At 41.6% G+C, this 24,383-nt stretch overlaps 1 protein-coding gene across 1 annotated transcript in view; it reads left to right on the forward strand.

Annotated features, from left to right (window-relative positions):
• Nucleotides 1-1,992: 1,992 nt before the first annotated feature.
• LOC140191284 (inactive tyrosine-protein kinase 7-like) overlaps nt 1,993-24,383 on the forward strand; it is a 211,542-nt gene continuing 189,151 nt past the window's right edge. Inside the window, exon 1 of the mRNA XM_072248558.1 lies at nt 1,993-2,326. Within this exon, the coding sequence (XP_072104659.1) occupies nt 2,272-2,326 (55 nt within the window). The 5' untranslated portion in view covers nt 1,993-2,271. The remainder of the gene's footprint in view (nt 2,327-24,383) is intronic.

Consider the following 24,383-nt stretch of genomic DNA (forward strand, 5'->3'; position numbering starts at 1 on the left):
GCATAGATACTTCCAGTGGCCCAGATTTGGTGGGCAAGCCCTAAGGAACTGGAATACTGATGTTAATTAGCACACAAATCTATTCTTAAATATACAGTTTTGAAGCAACAAAATTTTCACCAGGATCTCAATTGAATGCGGAAACCCAGTTGTATTACCATTACACAGGTGTGCGTTAAATGCGCGGTGTAATGCAGTAGTGCCATTCGGGAGCAAATAAATTTCGGGGCTACTCGTTTCTAAGGGATAGACTCATTTGGTAATAAAGGTTAATAATTAGTGGTAAGAAATTCATAAGAGTTGAAGGTGATGTTGAGAAAGAAATGAAATGAGAATTGCATGAGTTCTTGTAAAACAACAAATCTGCTGGAGTGTCTCAGTGGGTGGAACAGGGTGGAATGTGGGAGAAACGCTTCCACCCGATACACCGAAAATCCCTTTCCTGCACAGATGCTGCTCGGCCTACTGAGTTCCTCCAACAGATTGTTTATTGCTCCAGATTCCAGCAACTGCAGTCTCTAGGTACACAATCTTAATGGATCTTGGAAGCAGATTCAAATTATCTTTTAAAGAAAACTGAATAAATTATTTAACAGGAAAAATATAAGACATTCAGAATAAGAAGTTATTATTATAATAACTTCCTAAAGGAATATTTTGAAAGGGTCCCATAATGTCCCCTAGTTATGGCTGTTGTAATGTAAAATAGCTGCAAGATAACAATTTTTTTCTTGTTCTGTTTCTCCTTACTTGTGTTTATTTTCAATGGTTTGCTTTAATATGAGAGACTGTATAAGGTATCCTTACTCCTAGCAGACATCCACCAAACTGAAAAAAAAACAAAGAATGAATGATGTTAACAAAAAGTTAACACCCTCTGTTAACAACAGCCAGCTGAATATACAGAGAAATCAAGAATTTGATCGTTGCACTAAGTTGGAGTTCTAAGCAGTTTCTAAGCTCTAATTTCGTCATCTTTTGGTGTATATCTACTTTCAAAGTAATAGGATAGAATGAACGATTTCCCAACACCAAATTATTCTTACGCTTAATGGGTGGGTACATAATATCCACAACAATCCATGTAGGTAATGAATAAACTGTCCAACTACTATGATAGTGGACCATATAATTCACGCGTTTAATATTCAAATTCGTTGGCTGTGTGTATGTTACATTCAGCTTTGATTCAGTTTCGGTGAGCCTGCTGAGAAGTGAATGCTCAGCTCATGTTTCTAACGCAGGAGTTCCCAATCTTTTTTATGCCATGGACCCCTACCATTAACCGAGGGGTCCGTGATCCAGGTTGGAGCCCATGCCCTAACGCAAGATAAGTGATCACTATCCTGGCTCACAGATATTAAAAAAAAGGTGAACAATGATGGGGAGTTCTGCAGTCTTACCTCAATACCGAGACTGGCGAAAAAAAAGAGAACATGATCAAGCATTGTGATGATGAGGTTATCTGATTGAAAATGGGACCAGAGTCAACTCAGTTCGTTTCTGTTGCTTTCTCTGGCTGGAAGCTGGAGCGACTGCGCTTTACTGGCCTCAAGGTAAACCCCTTCTGTTATTTCAAAGGTCCAAACTATCTGCAACCGTTATCAATTACTTCGTCGCTGGGGTTTTAACAGGACCAGCCCGTAGGGCAGGAATACTGAGTTCCTTTTACAGGATTCCAGTCAGGAACGGCTCCCCACGAGAAAAATCAACTGATTCTTGTCATTACTTGGGATCTCGGGTGGGTACAATGACTTTTGCACAATGAACAACCTGCCGACAATTATTAATGTAGTATTTTGTTGAAATATTCATTAGCTCAGCAGCGTTCACCTTTCCCTCTCAGGCACACAAAGCGCTCTTTCACTCGGCAAGACCACTTCGCCCGACCGGAAACGGTGGGCCCGCCCCGTGGCAATTCCATTGGTTGGGGGTTCCAGACACCACCCGCCTCGCGACGGAATGCCAGTTGGCGATTGGGCCAGGCGACGATCAAGCAAAGGCGGAGACGGCTGTTTCCGGCGAGCAGGTTCGGCGGTGGTAGTTTGATTTCGTCCCTTGCTCCCGCTGCTCTCGCGTGCCCGGGTCTGTCGGCTGGAAGCGCGAGCGAGCGATGCCCGGGCTGGGCCGGCGGCCGGTCGGTCACTGAAAGCGCAGTGACCTGCTGGCAGTTCCCGCTGCTGGGAGAGGGGAAATCCGCTGCCACCGTCGCCTTGTTTTCCCAATCCTTCCGACTAAACCTTTCTCCCCCTCCCCTCTGCTGTGGCTTCGATGGCGAAGAGGATGTCGGCTGTGGCTGTTTGGGCCGCCGCCCTCTTGGCTCAAGGTAAGCGGAGAAAACTCGATCCGCCTCCCCGCCCCAAGTGAAGGCGGCTGATTTGTTCGGATCCTGGGGAGGGGGTCGATCCCTGTTTGGGGAGGGAGAGGCTGCTAAATGATACAGCAGTAACTCGGCACCCTTGTACTTGGCGGGAGGAAATTTCTGTTGCAAGTCAAATCCGTGCTGGCATCGAAGGTGAACTTGCCGGTACGTCTCAATAGGAAACATTTTGTTCAAAGAGCGTTCGATGTCTTTTTTCAGTGTAACTTATTCGGGGCAAAGATGTCAGCGGAGCTTGTGAGTTTGCAACAATGCATGTAGTGTGAACATGTGTGTTTGAGAGCCTCTGCCGTAACCCCAGTAACAATGAGGGAGGAGAAAACTGCGACCGCCTATCTATTTCTATTTAGGTATTTTATTCGATGTAGTTTTTGTGAAAATGAAGTTGAAAGTTGTTACAAACACTTAAAAAACGAGAGTCTGACCCGCGCGCTGTTATTACTGCAATAATTGCAGCCAGATGTTATAAATTGGGGTCTGAAAATCTGATCTTTTGGACGTGCGGGTTTGGTATTCTGCCGGTGCTATGGCAGAATTACTGTGACCTGAACTTGATTGGATGTTAGGAGGCGCAGAATCGGGATTATTTTCTAAATTTTGAAAATTTTGCATGGTCCGGGTGTGGGGGCAGGGGTACTGACGATCAAATCCAGTTATAAAATTGTCACACTTCGGTTCACAATAATGTTCGATTTCATGATCCCAGTTTGAGGGTATTGTGCCGGTGGAGGGAAAACGAACTATTAGCATAGAGTATGTTCTGATTCCATTTTTTTTAAGCGTTCGGTCGATATTCTACATTTCAAGTGCTCTTCCTAACTATTAAAAGTTGAGAGTTACCTGCCTTCGTCACTCCCACAGGAAGTATGCTTGAGATTGCAGCCACCCTCTGGGTGGGGAAAAAGTCTTTAAATCCTCTTCAAACTTGGTTCTCCTTCGACCCACGCTGTAAAATCATAAACGGCTCTGCAAAGGTTTCTCACTTCCTATTCCTATCTACGCCCTCAATTCCTGTGCTTTAAAGAAACGATTATATAAAAGTAGTCTATCCTTACCTGACCTTTTCAACTAGCTTGGCCAGATGAGCCTACCTTCAATGAACAAGTAAAATTATAGTGCAGTCCGTTGAGTCTATTTCCGTTCGAAGTGGATTTTTTTTATTATTTCCACGTGTTTGAATATTATCCATTTACTAGAAGTCACCAGACTGAAGAAAAAAAATAATACTGGTGATCTCCTCTAACATAGGATATTCCTGTTTTGCATCTTTGGCAACAGTTCCCAAAAATGTAGCATCGCTTTAGCTGAGAGCGGTCATCTCCAATGTGCATCTCCAGTCCTTAGCCACGCTTTCCATGGCAGCTGTTTTAAATGGAACCAGATTGATCCAAGCCATGTCATATTGTTCACTAAGTGTTTTTAGCATTTTTCTATTTTTATTCATTCATGAATTTGGTTTTGGATCTTGGATCAATGATTCATTATAACCTATTTCCAACTCCAAAAACATGTATCAACACCTTGCCCACCATGTCATCTGACCTTGATTACCTGAAAGTTACTCATGAAGCTACTGTAATTTCATTCTAAATTTGAGGTTATCCAAGAGGGTTCTCCCATAGCTCAAGAATGCAGCTCCCCACCACCTTGGCGACTAGGGATGGGGTCAGGTGAAGCTCATGTGCCTTGAATATATTAAAAAAAAGTCTGTATCCTACCCTAACATCAAGTTCAGTTGATCTTTCAACTCCTGCCTTTGCTGACTTGTCCTGTATTTGCAAAGCAAAAGATGAGGTGCTTGAAGTTCTGAAATAAGTACAAAAGAAAGGAGTATTATTACGTTAGGCAGTATTTATGGGGAGATTGAAAAGAAATGTGCTTTAGGTTGTAGAGAAGTGGTGGGGTAAAGAGAACAAAGACAATGGGCTAGAGTAGAATGTCTTCATGACACAAGTACTGGTGATGTAATTAAGGGCAGTTGATCACATCTGGAGAAGGGGAAAAAAGGCTTAACAGTGAGATGAAAAAGCCTACTATTTTTGGAAACCTGAAATACTGTGGTTGGCATCTGTTAAAGAAAAAAAATTCTTCAAAGAGAAACTAAAATTTGATTTTGAGAGATCATTGAAGGATGACAAATTGTCAGTAGAGTTATAAAGCATGGAAATACTCTTTGGCCAAACCATTAATGCTGCTTGGCTGCCTATCTGAACTAGTCCCATTTTGGCTGCATTTGGTCTATATCCTTCTAAATGTTTTGTACCCAGGAACCTGTACATGTGTCTTTTATTTTTTTTGTAATTTATTTTATAGAATTTCATCATCAGACAAACATTTCCATGAGATGTATTTCAGATACTGTACATAAATATCGTACATGTGTCTTTTAAATGTTATAATTGTTCCCGCTTCTACAGCTTCCTCTATCAGATTGTACCACATTCCTCTAGGTAAAGACTTGCCCCTCATGTTCCCTTCAAATCTTTCTCACCTTAAAGATGTGCCCTTCAGTTGTAGACTTTCTGTGTCCCTCATGATCTTATAAACCTCTATAAGGTCACCCCTGAAAGTTTGCCAAAATACCTCCCGTCTAACTGTGGTGCTGCTTTCTGGGAAATGTGCAGTATATAATGTAATGCCACTGGTCAAATAGGGGAAGGAAAAATGGAATTTTTTGGCCCATTAACCCAGCATCAATAATGAAAAGAGAAAATACTGGAAATGAATCAATAGATCAATTAGCATCTCTATAAAGGGAAACAGACTGGAGTTCTGATAAAGGATTTTGTGATTCACACTGAGTCATTGAGAAAACATTGATAAAAAGGTGGTAGGACAGTTAAAATTGTAAACCTATCAAATAGTCAATGTGGATTTATCAAAGGAAAATGGGACAAAGTAGATGTGTACACTGGGTTCTGGTTAGTTGACACACTTTGGGACCAGTACATTTTGGCCCAATTAAGTTACTGCCCCAATTAGCTGAAGTTTCATGGAAATAGTTAAAAAGGTATTTAAAATAAAAAGACAAATGACTAAGTAAAAAAAAATTATGATTTGAATGAAATACAGAACAAATTAGAACACTCCCAGTACTACTATGGTATTATAAAACTGTATTAGTTCCTAATATTTATTAACAATGGAATTCATCCAGTGTATGCTGGCATGTTCTTTTGATTAACTGTAAATGAACAAAACCAGCGCAGACACCTAGTGCAGATAATGGACAGCCTTCATACAATGCTGTCAACAATTGCATTCTCAAAATCTTCATTTCCATTGTAAGGTTCAAGATGATTATCAATAATAGTGAAAGTGATTTCATTTTCGCTCCCATCTGTTTCTGACATCTCCAAGCCTGAATGCTTAAAATTCCAGAGAGCAAAACAGTTCTGAATTGTCTTGCTGCTTATTTCTCACCAATTATCAGTGACAAAAAATCACTGCTATTTGAGCACACATGCAGTGGATGCTATTGAAAAGCTGTTTGCTCTAAGCACAGTTTGGTGTCTAATGGCCACAATAGTGCACACGCCTGATGCTAGTTCAAAATAGTTTGGCAATAGTCTCCTGCCCCAAATAAGCAGAGTAGTGTCCCAAATAAATGAAGGGAATCCCTGGCTATTTTCTAGATTAGTTTTTGTTCTTTAAGAGTTGCCCGAGAAACCAGAATCTACTGTACTTGGATTTCCACAAAGCATTCATTAAGTTGCAATCTAAAAAAAAAAATAAGATTAAGAAAATGGGAGGTTTAGATAATATACAGCTGGCCCTCCATATCCGCGAAGTCAACCAACCGCGGATCGAAAATACTGTATAGGTTTCCCCCGCTATCCGAAGTAGAGCGGAAATGACGTAAAGCGAAGAAGCAATTACCATTAAATTATATGGGAAAAAATTTTGAGCGTTCCCAGACCCAAAAAATAACCTACCAAATCATACCAAATAACACATAAAACCTAAAATAACACAAACATATAGTAAAAGCAGGAATGATATGATAAATACACAGCCTATATAAAGTAGAAATAATGTATGTACAGTACAGTGTAGTTTCACTTACCAGAATCGGGCAGACAGTGAGCACACTAGAAGGTTCACGCACTTTTCTTTCGTACAGTTCTTTGTAAGCACTCAAAACATCCTGCAAACCTGCTCTAAATCTACGTGCCCTTTCAAGATTAAAGTCATACTTTTCTGCAATCATTGCAGCACTGTCAATCTAACGAAAATCTCACGCAGTTCAAAGCTATGGTGTGCGCGCTGCCTCTATAACGGCTTGCTGCAAAACAAGCGGTGAATGCTGTTTTCGCTTTTAGTTGCTCAGGGTGCATGCTGCCTCTATGATGACTCGCTGCGAAACAAACGCTGAATGCTATTTTCGCTGAGGCAGCATCAGCGTTCCCAGAAGAGCTACGATGGTTATGTCTGTACTGAACGTGTACAGACTTTCTTTTCCTTGTCATTATTCCCTAAACAATGCAGTATAACTATTTTATATAGCATTTACATTGTATTAAGTATAAATAATCTAGAGATGATTTAAAGTATACGGGAGGATGTGCGTGGGTTATATGCAAATACTACGCCATTTTATATAAGGGACTTGAGCATCCGCGAATTTTGGTATCTGCAGAGGGTCCCAAAATCAGTCCCCTGCGGATATGGAGAGCTGACTGTATTGGCACAGTTAAGTGATTAGTTAACAGCAAGAAGGTCTGGATAAAAAGTTTTTTTTTGATTTGCAGTCAAATCAATAGTGGGGTCTCAATGACTGAAGTGTGTTGGCCCGAAATATCATCTGTACTCTTTTTCATAGATCCTGCCTGGCCTGCTGAGTTCCTACAGCATTTTGTTTGTGTTGCTTGGATTTCCAGCATGTGCAGATTTTTTTCTTGTTTGTGGTTGGGTCTCAATGATTGTTACTGTATAGTCTTTAAGTAATTTGCAATCTGCTAATTGGTTGAAAGGACTGGTTGTACTATGATTAAAATGTGCTGATGATAAAGTTGAATAGGCAATTGTAGAGAGTTGTGAACATAGCTCAGTCCATCACACAAACCGGCTCCCCTCCATGGACTTTGTCTATGATTTTTGCTGTTTGGGAAAGCAGCCAACAAAGACCCCTTGGTACGTGTGACTATAATAAGCCAATACTCAAAACAAACTGAGGAGGTGACAACTCCCAAAGAAATATAAATAGATTCCATCTGCCAACTTCTTTCAAACTCATTTAATGTTGAAAAAACTAGTGACTTTAAATAGAGGGAGATCTGGGGGGTTTTGCTGTATGTCAGCAAAAAACACGGACAAAGTTCTATAGATGCACAGTGGAGAGTATTCTAACTGGTTGCATCATTGCCTGGTGTTGAAATACCAATGCCCAGGGCAGAAAAGACTTCAGAAATTGCTTGATACAGCCCAGATTAGCAAGATCATTGAGTACAAAGAGAGCTGCTACAAGAAAGCAGCATCAATTATCAAAGGTCTATGCCCTCTTCTAGCTATTACCACTGGGCAGGAGGTACAAAACCCTTTGGTCCTGTGTTGTCCTGTTTTGGAACAGTTATTACCCTACAACTATCAGGGTCCTGACTTGGCGTGGATAACTTCATTCATCGCAACTCTGAACTTACTCGATGACCTACAGGCTCAATTTTCAAGGACTCTTAACAACTCATGTTCTCAGTATTATTTTTATTTGCACAGTTTGTCTTTTAGACATTGGCTGTTGGTCAATCCTTCTAAGTTTTTCATATAATTCTATTGTATTTCTTTTTTGTAAATGCCTCCAAGAAAATGAATCTCAAGGTAATGTGTATGTGTATTTTAATAATAAACTTGCTTTGAACTTTGTAAGGAGAGTCACAGCTTTGGGAAAAGGAAAGTAGAAAGGGAGAATCATCCAGTGAGAAATGCTAAGACTTAAAAGATTAATTGATGTGGGTCTCTGTCGGACTGAGGTGGGGAAAATAAAGAAATATTGAAAAATGAAAGGAAGGCAGTGGATTCCGGTTAGTTGGGTTATTGATTAATTGGGACAACTTTTAAAGAACAAAAGCTAATGGAGGAAAGAGCATGATTCCTTTCCCTTTGTTTCACAATGCTTAATTGGAACAGCTGGCTGTTGCCAGACAATGTCTAACTATCATCAGATGTGTGCACTTGCGTGGCTGTTAGGCACTACACCATGCTAAGAGCGAACAGTTTTTAAATAGTGCCAGTTGCTTGTGTTTGTGTTCAAAAAGTAGTGACTAATGTCACTGATATTTGGTGAGAAATAAATAAGCGGTAGGACCACACAAAAATGAAATTGGAGGTATTGACAATCACCTTGAATGTAATAATGAAAATGAAGATTTGGGAGAGGCAGTTGTCAGTGGCATTGTCTGAAGGCAGTCCATTATCTAGACGAGGTGTCTGCTGATTTTGTTTAGTCAGTCAAAAGAACTCTGCAGCACACTGGATGAATTCCTCAAACTATTAGGAACTAATACAGTTTTATAGCACTGTAGTAGTATTGGTCTGTATTTCACTTAAACAATAATTTGTTACTAATTTAAATGGTAGTTTTTGTAATTTTATAAACGCAAGCAACAGGAATTCTGCAGATGCTGGAAATTCAAGCAACACACATCAAAGTTGCTGGTGAACGCAGCAGGCCAGGCAGCGTGGGCTGTACCTCTTCCTAGAGATGCTGCCTGGCCTGCTGCGTTCACCAGCAATTTTGATGTGTGTTGCTTTTGTAATTTTATATCTTTTTTTTAATGTATTTCCATGAAACTTCAGCTAATTGGGGCAGTAATTGAAATTGGGCCAAAATGTACTGTCCGGATATGCCCTAATTAACTGAAATCCACTGTTTTTTTTGTATAGAGGATGTAGAAAACCATCTTTGTAATAAAAAATCCCAAGGTCTACAGTGAATAATGAACTTGAAGAAATTAATGCTTGTTTTAAAGGAAAAAATATGGAGAAAAAAATGCGAGCTGAAAAACATTTAAGTTCTCTGGATGTTTCATGTAGTCCTGGATTAATATAGGATGCACCAGACAAATGAACTCAGCAAGTCTATGAAATGGTGCTGCAGTAATGACAGCTTTTGTTTAGAGCTATGTTGAATTTTCTCCTCTGAACCCTATTGCAAAACATAGTTTCTTTGTTCACAAGTTGTGTCTGGTTAAAGTACAGTTGTGGTTTTGCTGTAGCTGGCCAAAGAGACTTAAAATTTGTATCTTAGTAAGGTGCTTTTAAAGAAGCAAAACAAGTAAGTATGCTTTACAATAAGCAAGCAAAAAGTATTCATTTCAAGTTGTGAGATTAGCACTGTCTAATTACTCTTGTATTTTTAAATGGAATTGACTACAGAGAAAAAAGGCAACTGGATTATGGTTTCAGCTCATTTTAGTGCATTTAGAAATTGCCCTTGAGTGTATTCAGTGGGTTGCTCAAGGATGAAAATGGCTCTGGGGGCTTTCAAAAGAATTGGATCTTGTATTTTGGAGCTTAGTATGGTGGCTGCTGCTTGTTCACATGTCTGCTGAAGGAATAGCGCTCTACTCTCTTTACATCCAAGACTGTGTGTCTAGGCACAGCTCAGATACCATTTATACATTTTGCTGATGACGCAACTATTGTTGGCAAAACTTCAGATGGTGATAAGGAGATATACAGGAGTAAGGAAGATCAGTTGGTTGAGTGGTGTTGCAGTAACAACCTTGCACCCAATGTCAGTAAGACCAGGGAATTGACTCTGGACTTTAGGAAGGGAAAGTCGAGGGAATACACCAGTCCTCATCGAGGGATCAGCACTGGAAAGGATGAGCAGTGTCAAGTTCCTGAGTGTCAACATCTCTGAAGATCTCTCCTGGGCCCAGCATATTGATGTAATTATCATGAGGCAGGATAGTGTGTATTAGGAGTTTGAGGAGACTTAGTATGTCACCAAAGACATGTTTCAGGAAAAGCTTCTTCACCACCACCATCAGATTTCTGAATTGACAATGAACCCATGTATACTATCTCACTTTTTCCCTCTTTTTGTTATTTCTTTGTACTAATTTAATATTTATATATATTCTAATTTTATTATGATGTATTGCAAATCTAACAGATCTTGCAGCATGTATCAATGGTATTAAACCTGATACTGAAAATTACAACCAACTCTCTTCCAGTATTTCAGTAAATTGATGTTGGGTAGGTGACCCTGGATCAGAGATGCGGTGTCATGGGTACCTTAGCTCAAGGATTAAAAACATTACCAAGTCAATAATGGGGTTTGCACTTGGGTTAGAGTTGGAGCAAAGACACCAGAGGATTATGAAGATGGAGTATGTTAAATTGGTAGAGGCAATGCTCTGGAGGAATTTAAACACAAGGATGAATTTTAAAATGGAGCTGTGATTGACCAGGGAGGTTATGGGTGACTGGATTTAATGCTGTGGGAGCTGATTTTTTTGGCTGTGCAAGTTCATGGATGACTGGTCAAGATTGTGTTTGGGAGCTATTAAACTAAGGTGGTGGTTCGTTATACAGTACTGGGAGTTGGTGGTCTTAATATTGGAGTGTTTTTACAAGCTCATCACAGGATGGATGTAATTCAAAATGGTGTTTGTATTAGTCTTGAGTGGCTGCAGTGCAATTTAAAAATAGTGGGTTTTAGACTCCTCTGCACTGTGGGTGATTTAAAAAATATACAGTATAAACCCTTTTGTGAGGAATTGTAATCTTCACTGTATGTAGGTCTTTCAATTTCATGCCTTCAAAGTTTAAACCTTCCCCTGGCTATCTCCATTCCAAAGGATATCACTCCAGCCCATATCATTGCTATACATCATGAAAAGCAAGCGACACGCTACTGATCCCTTAAATACTTGACCATAGGCAGCTTTCATTTAATAAAACTTGATCATTACTGTTTTGTGTTTTTGGTGACCGAGGTGAGTTTTGGCTCCTCTATATGCCAACTAGTGGAGTGGTGTCACAGCAACAACCTGGCACTCAATGTCAGTAAGGCGAAAGAGCTGATTGTGGACTTCAGGAAGAGTAAGATGAAGGAACACATACTAATTCTCATAGAGGGATCAGACGTGGAGAGAGTGAGCAGTTTCAAGTTCCTGGGTGTCAAGATCTCTGAGGACCTTACCTGGTCCCAACAGATCGATGAATTGTAAAGAAGGCACGACAGCGACTATACTTCATCAGGAGTTTGAAGAGATTTGGTATGTCAACAAATACAGGTTTCCCCTGCCATCCGAAGGTAGAGCGTTCCTGTGAAATGGTTCGTAAGCCAAAATGTCGTAAAGCGAAGAAGCAATTACCATTTATTTATATGGGAAAATTTTGTGAGCGTTCGCAGACCCAAAAATACCCTACCAAATCATGCCAAATAACACATAAAACCTAAAATAACAGTAACATATAGTAAAAACAGGAATGATATGATAAATATACAGCCTATATAAAGTAGAAATACTTTTTCACAATTATTGCCAGCACAGATCTCCGTAGCGAAAATTTCACGCAAGCGCTGTTGGCAGAAAATCTCATGCAAACGCTGTTGGCAAAAACACGACGCAAGCGCTCTCCAGTAATCTTTAAACTATGAAGCTGCCAAGTCATACCAAATAACACGTAAAAATATACAGCCCATATAAAGTAGAGATAATGTATGTACAGTGTAGTATCACTTACAATCGGGACAGTGCAGAGCACACTGATGATGGTGTGTTAGGCTGAGTCGTCGCAGGCTGGGTGGTGCAGTGGCCCACACCCTCCAGGCCACCAACCGATACATTGCCGCGAAGCACGCAGGGGTCCAGCAGTAGCCGGGACGCACCCAGCACATCTTTAAGAAAAAAGCCGAAATAAACATGCTAATTAATTATGTGTGGGGCGGCACCTAATTAATTAGCATGTTTATTTCGGCTTTTTTCTTAGATGTGCTGGGTGCCTCCCGGCTACTGCTGCATTCTCCGCGAATCGGTACAGTATCTGTTCGCGGCTTGCGTGTTGGGGTGGTGGGACACTGGAGTGTCATCTCGTCATCTGTTTCCATTAGGGCAGGCAGCTCATCTTCTCCTATGACTGCCCGCCTCTATGTCGAAGGTCGAGGTTCGTCGTCTGCTATGGCTGATATGGAAAGCTTGCTTGATTGCTGAGCCTCGCGCATTTTTCTATCATACAGTTCTTTGTAGGGACTCAAAGAATCTTGCAAATATTCCCCTAAACCTACTTACCCTTTCAAAATTGAAGTCATACTTTATCATTACTCATTTGGTTTTGATTGTTATCCTTTCCTCTTCCAATTGCATCAGCTCTTCATCTATCAGTTCTTGGTCATGGGATGGCAGAACCTCTTCAACATCATGTTCGTCATCTTCCACAAGCCAAACTCACTTTTTCCTTGCTTCGTTCACCACGATCGAAATGCTTAATTATGTCTAGCTTTACGCTAAGTGTAACACCCTTACGAGCTCTTTCAGGCTTTTCCGACACCATAGAACTCATCTTGCAAACTACTGCTCACAGGCTTGTGTTAAAGCAATGCTGTCAAGAATGCCGTTGCGAATCCGGGGAGAGCGGCTGCTCGGGGCGCGCACGCTGATGTTTTTCGCGCGCTGAATTTTTTTCATAACAGTGAAAATACCTTCTGAAAGCGAAAACAGGGTACTAATGTAGGTCTTTTGTAACAGTGAGGTTTTGTAAAGGGAACGTTCGAAAAACAGGGGACACCTGTACATTCAAAAACTTCTACAGACGTACTGTGGAGAGCATTCTGACAAGCTGCAGCACTGTCTAGTATGGGGGGGGGGGCTACTGCACAGGACTGAAAGAAATTGCAGGGGGGTAAATTTAGTCGGCTCCATCTTGGGTACTAGTCTACAAAGTACCCAGGACATCTTTAGGGAGTGGTGTCTCAGAAAGGCAGCTTCCATTATTAAAGACCTCCAGCACCCAGGGCATGCCCTTTTCTCACTGTTACCATCAGGTAAGAAGTACAGAAGCCTGAAGGCACACACTCACGATTCAGGAACAGCTTCTTCCCCTCTGCCATCTGATTCCTAAATGGACATTGAGCCCTTGAACACTACTTTACTTTTTAAATATATTATTTCTGTTTTTGCACGAGCTTTAATCTATTCAATATACGTATACTGTTATTTATTTACTATTATTTTATTTTGTTTTTTCTTCTATATTATGTATTGCATTGAACTGCTGCTGCTAAGTTAACAAATTTCACGTCACTTGCTGGTGATAATAAACTTGATTCTGTTTCTGACCAGTGTGTCTATGCAATTACCAGCAGAGGTCAGTGGATAGAAATTAGAAGCTGTGATAAACTAGTTTCCATCCTGATTTCTAGAACGAGTGCTGATGTCAGTTATGCCCCAGCTGCTCTAGAGCATTTAACTGTTAAAGTCGAAATTGAAAGATGAGCAATTTAAAGTTTGATCAGGAAGGGCAAATTGTAAGACATGTTCATTTTTGTTTTGAACTGTAAGTTTCAAATACAGGTAGGCAGTTAGTTCTATCATCTATTTCAGTATAATCAGGACTCGTGGACCATTTGAATTTGTGCCAGTGCATTCAAGAATTAAATCTGTCAATTGCGTTCCCTCAAACAATTGGCTTCCGTTTTTTAAGATGTTGGGACTGTATTCTACTCCATGCAGTCAATTCCAAATCCCAACCACCTGTTATGTAAGGAGTATTTTTCCTGGTTATTCTTCTCCCCTGTATCTTTGCCGTCTGGTTATTGGCCCCTCTGTTGCAAGCAAAATCTATTTGTACAACTATCCACTATTTTTAACAATTATGTTCAATCTTTTTTAAGCCTTCAGAGGTTCTGCAGTGTATCCACAATGATCCCTGAAGCAATTCCAGTGAATCCTTTGCTCATCTTGAATCCTTTTAAGGTCTCCCAAAAGTGTACCCAGAACTGAGAAGCTATTCCATGTAGTTTTGAAATGATATTATAAATTCAGCAAAATCTCTTACTTTTATGGTGTTAGGGGAAATTTAGAAAAGAACAAAATCCCATTTCCTTTAACTGTGTCCTTTTTAATTGGTCCCTCTTGAAATCTATTCTAGTTTTCTCACTGTTCACTACACTCAACTTTGTGTTGCCTGCAGACTTCAATATTATCCCTGTAGCTGAAATCTGTCTTTAAAATGTATTTCGAAATTGCATCCAGGTACACAAGTTTGGGGTGTGCTTCCCTCTGTGGGAGAGCAAACAGTCATGATGATGGTTTTCAACTTTGTGTTTCCTTTTTTTTACTTTGTGGACTTCATTTGTGTTAACAAACCTATTTTGGCATTTTATCCACCATTTTTTTTGAAGCTTATGTAAGCTTGTGAAATAGATACACTCATTTATCCTCGGTACCCTGCTGCAAATTTTGTATTGGGTCAGCCATATATTCTATGGCTTCAACAAAATCCTGCTTGTTTTTCTTTTCTTTTAAGTCAAGTGCTGAAAGCTTTAAGAAAAAGGGAAAATTAATTTCCCCCTACTTGTAATTGGCCCCATTGCTCTTTGAACATGCGTTCAAATGTCTGACCTCAGTTTGTGACTTTGAACAGCTGGTCAAAACTAAGAATTTTAGAGTCCCAGGGATTGAAGATATCTTCCACTTGGTTACTATTCCTTTATGTAGTGAGGATGAAGATTATTGTTCTAACATATGGAATTTTTATCTCTTCATTAGCAAACTGTATTTTGCTGTTTTAGAATAAAGCGTTAATGAATGTTAACATTTTAAGAGTGAGTAATTTTATGAATTTTATCAATTTATCCTTTTGTTCAAGAAGAGAAATTGGGGCTAATCCCCATTTAAAATACACTGGCAAGTTTTGTGTCAGTAGTGGGGAAGCTTTTGGAGGGGTTCTTAATGATAGTACCTTTGAGCATTTGGAACAGCAAGGCCTAATTAGGGACAGTGGAGTTATGCCTTATGAATTTGGTTGAATTTTTGTGGAGGTGATGAAGGTAAAACAGTGGATGTTGTCTGCATGGATTTGACAAGGTTCATCATAGTAGGCTTCTCCAAGCGATTAAGGTGCATATGATCTCTAATAACTTGGCTGTTTGGAGCCAGAATTGGCTTGTCTGTGGAAAATGAGTGTTGCAATTTGGGATTTCAAATATAGAGACAGTAGACACTTAATGGCAGGGCCCTGAATTGAAGGCTTTGTGGCAAGGTTTATGAACAATACAAAGATAGTTGGAGGGGCAGGGAGTTTGCAGAAGGACTTGGACAGATTGGGAGAATGAGCAAAGAAGTGACAGATGGAATATAGTGTAGGAAAGTGTATGGTTATGAACTTTGGTATAAGGAATAAAGGTGTAGACTATTCCTAAACAGGGAGAAAATTCAAAAATCAGAGCAAGGGGATTTGGGGGGAGTCATGCAGGATTCCTTAAAGGTTGAGTCAGTAATAAAGTAATAAATACAATGTTGGCATCCATTTCAAGAGGATTAGAATAGAAAAGTAAGGATGTGATGCTGAGGCTTTATATGGCATTGGTCAGACTGCACTTGGAGTATGTGAGCAGTTTTGGGCCCCTGATCTGTTAAAGGATTTGCCGGTATGGGAGAGAGTCCAAAGGAGGTTAACAGGAATGATCCCAGGAATGAAAGGATTTATGTATGAGGCGGCCTTGATGGTGGATGTTGAAAGGAGAGAATAGGTCTAGAGGCCATAGCCTCAGAATAGAAGAATGTCCTCTTAGAACAGATGAGGGAGGAATTTGTTTAGCCAGAGGTTGATGACTGTGGAATTCATTGCCACAGTTGACTATGGAGGTCAGGTCATTTGGTATATTTAAAGTGGAGGTTGATAGGTTCTTGATTAGTCAGGGTGTCAAAGGTTGTGCGAAGAAGGCAGGAGAATGAGGTTGAAGGAGATAATAAATCAGTATTGCTGGAATGGCGGAGCAAACTAGATGGACCAAATGGTCTAATTCTGCTCCTATGTCTTATGATCCTGTGGTTTCAACAGGATTGATTACAGAGGGATCTTCACGTCCAAGTCCGTATGTTCTTGAAAGTGGTTGCACAAGTTGATAGGATGGTAACAAAGGCAAATGGCATGCTGTCTTGTCTTTTATTTGTTGAGACATTAAGTTTCTAGAGTATCTGCGTTAGGTTTAAATTTATGCCACAGAAAGCAGTTACGTGTTTTGCCTGGGTTGAATGCTAATAAAGTTGTTCTTAAATCGCAGCTGTGAGTGACCTTGTAGACTATGGGTCTTTGTGGTATTTAGGTGTCTTTTAAATATCATGAGGCATTTTCCCTCACAGCTTTTCAGGCAGCACCCATTATTCTGGGTGAAAATCCCTCTAAACCCATTGGATATACCTTCAACTTCTCTGCTGAGTCAATCTGTTGTGGCTTCAATCTTGTATAAGTCTCCTTTTGATCTTCATGAAGAAAGAAACAATTTTAGTGCCCCTTCCCCCATTTCTCCAGCAATATCCTCCAAAACCTGTTCTGCACCCTCTTTAATTCAAATTTATTATATATCATGGAAAGGCTGACCATCAAGCACCCATTTATACTAACTGGCTCTAAAAGGAAGGAACACAATTTGCTTTAAAAATGTGTCATATAGGGTTTAAATAGTTCCCTATAAGACTACTTTCAATATTATTGCTGGTTTAGTTTGGGTGGGTTGGGGAAGGGGAGGGGAGAGGGAGAGAAAGCTTGGGTGGAAATGGGGTGAAACGTCTGAAGTGTCTGCAATTATATGAAAATGAAGACTTTGCTGACCAGCTTTGCTGATTCTGGGTTTCAGAGGCTTTGTAGGCAGCTGAAATTTTGAATGTTCTGAAATGAAAGAGTAAATGACCTTGGTTTAAAAAAAACACCAATGTGATGCTGTGTCTGACTGGATTACTTCTTGTGCCAAACCCATTTCCTGTTGGATTGCAAAGTAAACTTGTTTTAATTCTGTTTGTGAATAAAGCACTAGCATTGACAATGAGATAATCTGTTTATCTCAAAATTTGGGCCTGACTTTCAGTATATCCATAAACATAAACATATCCCTCTAAAATCTTGACTTCATGGAACATCTTTGTACAGTAGCTTAGTGAATTTGTGTGTAGGCACTGCAAGTCAACATGACTTCATTGTTATCTTGACTTGCTTTCCCTTGCAGAAATTAACTAATTTTGCTGATTGCTAATAAGACACAGGAGCAGACTTGGGCCACCTGGCCCATCGGACGGCTTCATATTCCATCATGGCTGATTTGTTATCCCTCTCAACCCCATTCTTTTGCTTTCTCCCTGGAACATTGGACACCCTTACTAATCAATAACCTAGCAATCTCTACTTTGTATATACCTGGTGTCTTGGGTTCCACAGTCATCTGTGACAATGGATTCCATAGATTTGCAAACGTTTGTTTGAAGAAATTCCTCCTTATCTGTTTTAAGGGACATCCTTGTATTCTGAGGCTGTGTCCTCTGGTCTTAGCCTACCCCACAGTAGGAGTCATCCCTTCCCATGCACTCTATCTAGGCCTTTCACTATTCAATAAGTTTTGATGAAATTCTGCCCCCCCCCCATCACCATTCTTCTATACTCCTGCAAGTATAGGCCCAGAGCCATCAAATGCTTCTCATGTGTTAACACTTTAATTCCTGGGATCATTCTTGTGAACCTCTTCTGGACCCTCTCCAATGCCAGCTCATTTTCTAATTGCAATGTGACCAATGCCAGATAAAGTCTCCACATCACATTCTCGCTCTTGTATTCGAGCCCTCATGAAATGAATGCTAACATTTGTAATGCCCTGGTTCATATTTTTTACTGTTATGCAGTATGTATTTCATTTTGGCAGTTCCGTAGCAGCAGTCTGTTCTGTTTTCATGCTTGTTTGGGTTACTGTTGAAGATGAGAAATGTGTACCATCCAATTACGACGGTCGGATTAAGGGGAGGTTTCTGTGGTGAGGGACACTGAGATTGGGCTCGGGGTTTTTTTTGTTCAAAGGGAGATGGAGGGAAGACGCTGGGGAGAACCATTCATAGCATACAATTGGTGGGAGACCTGTTTGTACGAGATGGATTGCGAGCGACGTTCGGAAGGCGTTGTGTGCTTTCAAGTTGACCAAGGGGCCCAGCGTGTGAGTGACAGAGAAGTTCTAGATGAGCTCCAACTTCTGCACATTTGATTGGTTAATTAGAATGGGCCCTTTTCTTTTTGTTCTTTACTAACCCTTTAGTTAAGATTCATAAATATAATTCCTTTAATCGTGTGCAGTGTACTGGCTGTTATTTCGTGGCATTAATTTGTAAAAGGGTAGCAAAGGGTCACAGCATCCATACAAACCGGGGTTTGGGGTGGGATTGAGCACACCTCAATCTCACGAGTTTGGTGGGGCCGGAGATTGTCTTCCCTAGACTTGCGCAGCTGAGGAAACCAGGGTGTTTCACATTGCATTTGACTTTCTTACCACTGACTCAACCTGCAAGTTAACGTTTAGGGTATCTTGCATAAGGACTGGAGTCTTTTAACACCTCTGATTCCCCACCATTTAGAAAATAGTCTACGCCTTTTATTCCTTCTAGCAAAGTGCATGATCATACACTTCCCTACACTATATTCCATCTGCTTCTTTGCCCATTTTCTTAGTCTCAGTCCTTCTGCAGATCCCCTGCTTCCTCAACACTATCTGTTCTGCCTATCTTTGTATCCTTTGCAAATTTAACCACAAAGCCATCAATTCCATCATCCAGATTGACATGTATTGTGAAAAGAAGCAGCCTAAACAGCATCCCCTGAGGAACTTCACTATTCACTGGCAGCCACCTAGAAAAGGCCCCCTTTATTCATACTCTTTGCCTCCTGCCAGTTAGCTAATCTTCCATGCATGCTAGTATCTTTCCTGTAATATCAGGAAGAGTTTAAAGGGAGACGGTTATTTCTTCAGTGGTTTGATTGGTGCACAGCTGCGCAAGTGCGTGGACATCAGCCAGTGAGAAGAGTTTAGGGAGACAGAGTAGGAAGGCTTTGGCTCAACGGGGCTTGGGCGTTAATGGGTCGAGACGAGGTGGGTTGCCTGTGTAGAATACAGACAGGAAGTATGTGTGTGAGGCTGGTTTTCTGTGCATGGTGTCAGATGTGAGAGGTCCGGGAGACTTCCAGCCTCCCGGACAGCCACGTTTGCCAGGTGTGTCGAGCTGCAGCTCCTTAGGGAACGTGTTAGGGAACTGAAGATGCAGCTCAATGACCTTCGTCTGGTCAGGGAGAGTGAGGAGTTGACAGAGAGGAGCTATAGGCAGGTTGTCACACCAGGGCCTGGGGAGACAGATAAGTGGGTAACAGTCAGGAGAGGAAAGGGCAGGAGTCAGTGGCTGGAGAGCACTCCTGTGGCTGTACTCCTTGACAATAAGTACTCCTGCTTGAGTACTGTTGAGGGGAACAGCCTACCTAGGGGAAGCAACAGTGGTTGTGCCTCTGCAGAGTCTGGCCCTGTGGTTCAGGAGGGTACGGAAAGGAAGAGGATGGCAATAGTGATAGGGGAAACTGTAGTCAGGGGGTCAGACAGGCGATCCTGTGGGTGCAGAAAAGAAGCACAGATAGTAGTTTACCTCCCAGGTGCCAGGGTCTGGGATGTTTCTGATTGTGTCCAAGTTATCCTGAAATGGGAAGGAAAATAGCCAGAGGTCATGGCAAGCATTTAAAGGTTGCATGGATGAACTACAACAATTGTTCATCCCAGTTTGACAAAAGAATAAATCAAGGAAGGTAGTGCACCCGTGGCTGACAAGAGAAATTAGGGATAGTATCAATTTCAAAGAAGAAGCATACAAATTAGCCAGAGAAAGTGGCTCACCTGAGGACTGGGAGAAATTCAGAGTTCAGCAGAGGAGGACAAAGGGCTTAATTAGGAAGGGGAAAAAAGATTATGAGAGAAAACTGGCAGGGAACATAAAAACTGACTGTAAAAGCTTTTATAGATATGTAAAAAGGAAAAGACTGGTAAAGACAAATGTAGGTCCCCTACAGACAGAAACAGGTGAATTGATTATGGGGAGCAAGGACATGGCAGACCAATTGAATAATTACTTTGGTTCTGTCTTCACTAAGGAGGACATAAATAATCTTCCAGAAATAGTAGGGGACAGAGGGTCCAGTGAGATGGAGGAACTGAGCGAAATACATGTTAGTAGGGAAGTGGTGTTAGGTAAATTGAAGGGATTGAAGGCAGATAAATCCCCAGGGCCAGATGGTCTGCACCCTAGAGTGCTTAAGGAAGTAGCCCAAGAAATAGTGGATGCATTAGTGATAATTTTTCAAAACTCGTTAGATTCTGGACTAGTTCCTGAGGATTGGAGGGTGGCTAATGTAACCCCACTTTTTAAAAAAGGAGGGAGAGAGAAACCGGGGAATTATAGACCGGTTAGCCTAACCTCGGTGGTGGGGAAACTGCTGGAGTCAGTTATCAAAGATGTGATAACAGCACATTTGGAAAGCGGTGAAATCATCGGACAAAGTCAGCATGGATTTGTGAAAGGAAAATCATGTCTGACGAATCTCATAGAATTTTTTGAGGATGTAACTAGTAGAGTGGATAGGGGAGAACCAGTGGATGTGGTATATTTGGATTTTCAAAAGGCTTTTGACAAGGTCCCACACAGGAGATTATTGTGCAAACTTAAAGCACACGGTATTGGGGGTAAGGTATTGATGTGGATGGAGAATTGGTTAGCAGACAGGAAGCAAAGAGTGGGAATAAACGGGACCTTTTCAGAATAGCAGGCGGTGACTAGTGGGGTACCGCAAGGCTCAGTGCTGGGACCCCAGTTGTTTACAATATATATTAATGACTTGGATGAGGGAATTAAATGCAGCATCTCCAAGTTTTCGGATGACACGAAGCTGGGTGGCAGTGTTAGCTGTGAGGAGGATGCTAAGAGGATGCAGAGTGACTTGGATAGGTTGGGTGAGTGGGCAAATTCATGGCAGATGCAATTTAATGTGGATAAATGTGAAGTTATCCACTTTGGTGGCAAAAATAGGAAAACAGATTATTATCTGAATGGTGGCCGATTAGGAAAAGGGGAGGTGCAACGAGACCTGGGTGTCATTGTACACCAGTCATTGAAAGTGGGCATGCAGGTACAGCAGGCGGTGAAAAAGGCGAATGGTATGCTGGCATTTATAGCGAGAGGATTTGAGTACAGGAGCAGGGAGGTACTACTGCAGTTGTACAAGGCCTTGGTGAGACCACACCTGGAGTATTGTGTGCAGTTTTGGTCCCCTAATCTGAGGAAAGACATCCTTGCCATAGAGGGAGTACAAAGAAGGTTCACCAGATTGATTCCTGGGATGGCAGGACTTTCATATGAAGAAAGACTGGATGAACTGGGCTTGTACTCGTTGGAATTTAGAAGATTGAGGGGGGATCTGATTGAAACGTATAAAATCCTAAAGGGATTGGACAGGCTAGATGCAGGAAAATTGTTCCCGATGTTGGGGAAGTCCAGAACAAGGGGTCACAGTTTGAGGATAAAGGGAAAGCCTTTTAGGACCGAGATTAGGAAAAACTTCTTCACACAGCGAGTGGTGAATCTGTGGAATTCTCTGCCACAGGAAACAGTTGAGGCCAGTTCATTGGCTATATTTAAGAGGGAGTTAGATATGGCCCTTGTGGCTACAGGGATCAGGGGGTATGGAGGGAAGGCTGGGGCGGGGTTCTGAGTTGGATGATCAGCCATGATCATAATAAATGGCGGTGCAGGCTCGAAGGGCCGAATGGCCTACTCCTGCACCTATTTTCTATGTTTCTATATTGGTACCAACGACATAGGCAGGAAAAGGGTGGAGGTCCTGAAAGCAGACTACAGGGAGTTAGGAAGGAAGTTGAGAAGCAGGACCACGAAGGTAGTCATCTCAGGATTACTGCCTGTGCCACATGACAGTGAGTATAGGAATAGAGTGAGGTGGAGGATAAATGCATGGCTGAGGGATTGGAGCAGGGGGCAGGGATTCAGATTTCTAGATCATTTGGGGCAGGAGTGACCTGTACAAAAAGGATGTGTTTGCAAACGAATCCCAGAGGGACCAATATCCTGGTGGGGAGGTTTGCAAAGGCTGTTGGGGTGAGTTTAAACTAGGATTGCTGGGGGGTGGGAACCAAACTGAAGAGACGGAGGAAGAGACGGTTGGCTCACCAATAGAGAAAGCTTGGAGACAGTGCAAGAGGGAGGATAGGTAGGTGATAAAGGACGAGCTCAGAGTGATGGTTTGAGATCTGTCTATTTTAACGCAAGGAGTAGTATGAACAAAGCGGATGAGCTTGGGGCGTGGATCAGTACTTGGAGCTATGTTGTGGCCATTACAGAGACTTCATTGGCTCAGGGGCAGGAATGGTTTCTTCGAGTGCCAGGCTTTAGATGTTTCAGGAAGGACAGGGAGGGAGGCAAAAGAGGTGGGAGCATGGCACTGTTGATCAGAGGTAGTGTCACAGCCACAGGAAAGGAGGAAGTCATGGAGGGATTGTCGACTGAGTGTCTTTGGGTGGAAGTTAGGAACAGGATGGGGGTCAATAACTCTACTGGGTGTTTTTTGTAGACCAGCTGCAAGTAACAGGGATATCGAGGAGCAGATAGGGAGACAGATTCTGGAAAGGTGTAATAATAGGATTGTCGTGGTGGGAGATTTTAATTTCCCAAGTATCGATTGGCATGTCCCTAGAGCGAGGGATTTAGAAGGGGTGGAATTTGTCAGGTGTGTTCAAGAAGATTTCTTGACACAATATGTAGATAAGCCTACAAGAGGAGAGGCTATACTTGATCTGGTATTGGGAAATGAACCTGGTCAGCTGTCAGATCTCTCAGTGGGGGAGCATTTTAGAGATAGTGATCACAATTCTATCTCCCTTACCATAACTTTGGAGAGGGATGGGAACAGACAAGTTAGGAATGTGTTTAATTGGAGTAATGGGAAATATGAGGCTATCAGGCAGGAACTTCGAAGCATAAATTGGGAACAGATGTTCTCAGGGAAATGTACGGAAGAAATGTGGCAAATGTTCAGGGGATATTTGCGTGGAGTTCTGCATAGGTGCGTTCCAATGAGACGGAAAGGATGGTAGGGTACAGGAACCATGGTGTACAAAGGTTGTTGTAAATCTAGTCAAGAAGAGAAGTGCTTACAACAGGTAAAAAACTAGGTAATGATAGACAGCTAGAAGATTATAAGGTGAGCAGGAAGGAGCTTAAATTAGGAGAGCCAGAAGGGGCCATGAGAAGGCCTTGGCTGGCGGAATTAAGGAAAACCCCAAGGCATTCTACAAATATGTGAAGAGCAAGAGGATAAGACATGATAGAATAGGACCAATCAAGTGTGACAGTGGAAAAGTGTGTATGGAACCGGAGGAGATAGCAGAGGTACTCAGTGAGTGCTTCGCTTTAGTATTCACTGCAGAAAAGAATCTTGGCGATTGTAGGGATGACTTGCAGCAAACTGAAAAGCTTGAGCATGTAGATATTGAGAAAGAGGGTGTGTCGGAGCTTTTGGAAAGCATCAAGTTGGGTAAGTCACCGGGACCGGATGATATCTACCCCAGGCTACTGTGGGAGGCGAGGGAAGAGATTGCTGAGCCTCTGGCGATGATCTTTGCATCATCAATGGGGACGGGAGAGGTTGCAGATGTTCCATTATTCAAGAAAGGGAGTAGAGATAGCCCAGGAAATTATAGACCAGTGAGTCTTACTTCAGTGGTTGGTAAGTTGATGGAGAAGATCTTGAGAGGCATAATATGGTTAGGAATAGTCTGCATTCCTTTGTGAAAGGCAGGGCATGCCTTATGAGCCTGATTGAATTTTTTTAAAGGTATGATTAAACACAATGTTGGTAGAGCAGTATATGTAGTGTATATGGATTTCAGCAAGACATTTGACAAGGTACCCCATGCAAGGCTTATTGAGAAAGTAAGGAGGCATGGGATTCAAGGGGAAATTGCTTTGTG

The sequence above is a fragment of the Mobula birostris genome, chromosome 2 (genome assembly GCF_030028105.1).
Source record: "Mobula birostris isolate sMobBir1 chromosome 2, sMobBir1.hap1, whole genome shotgun sequence".
Classification (NCBI taxonomy): Eukaryota; Metazoa; Chordata; class Chondrichthyes; order Myliobatiformes; family Myliobatidae; genus Mobula; species Mobula birostris.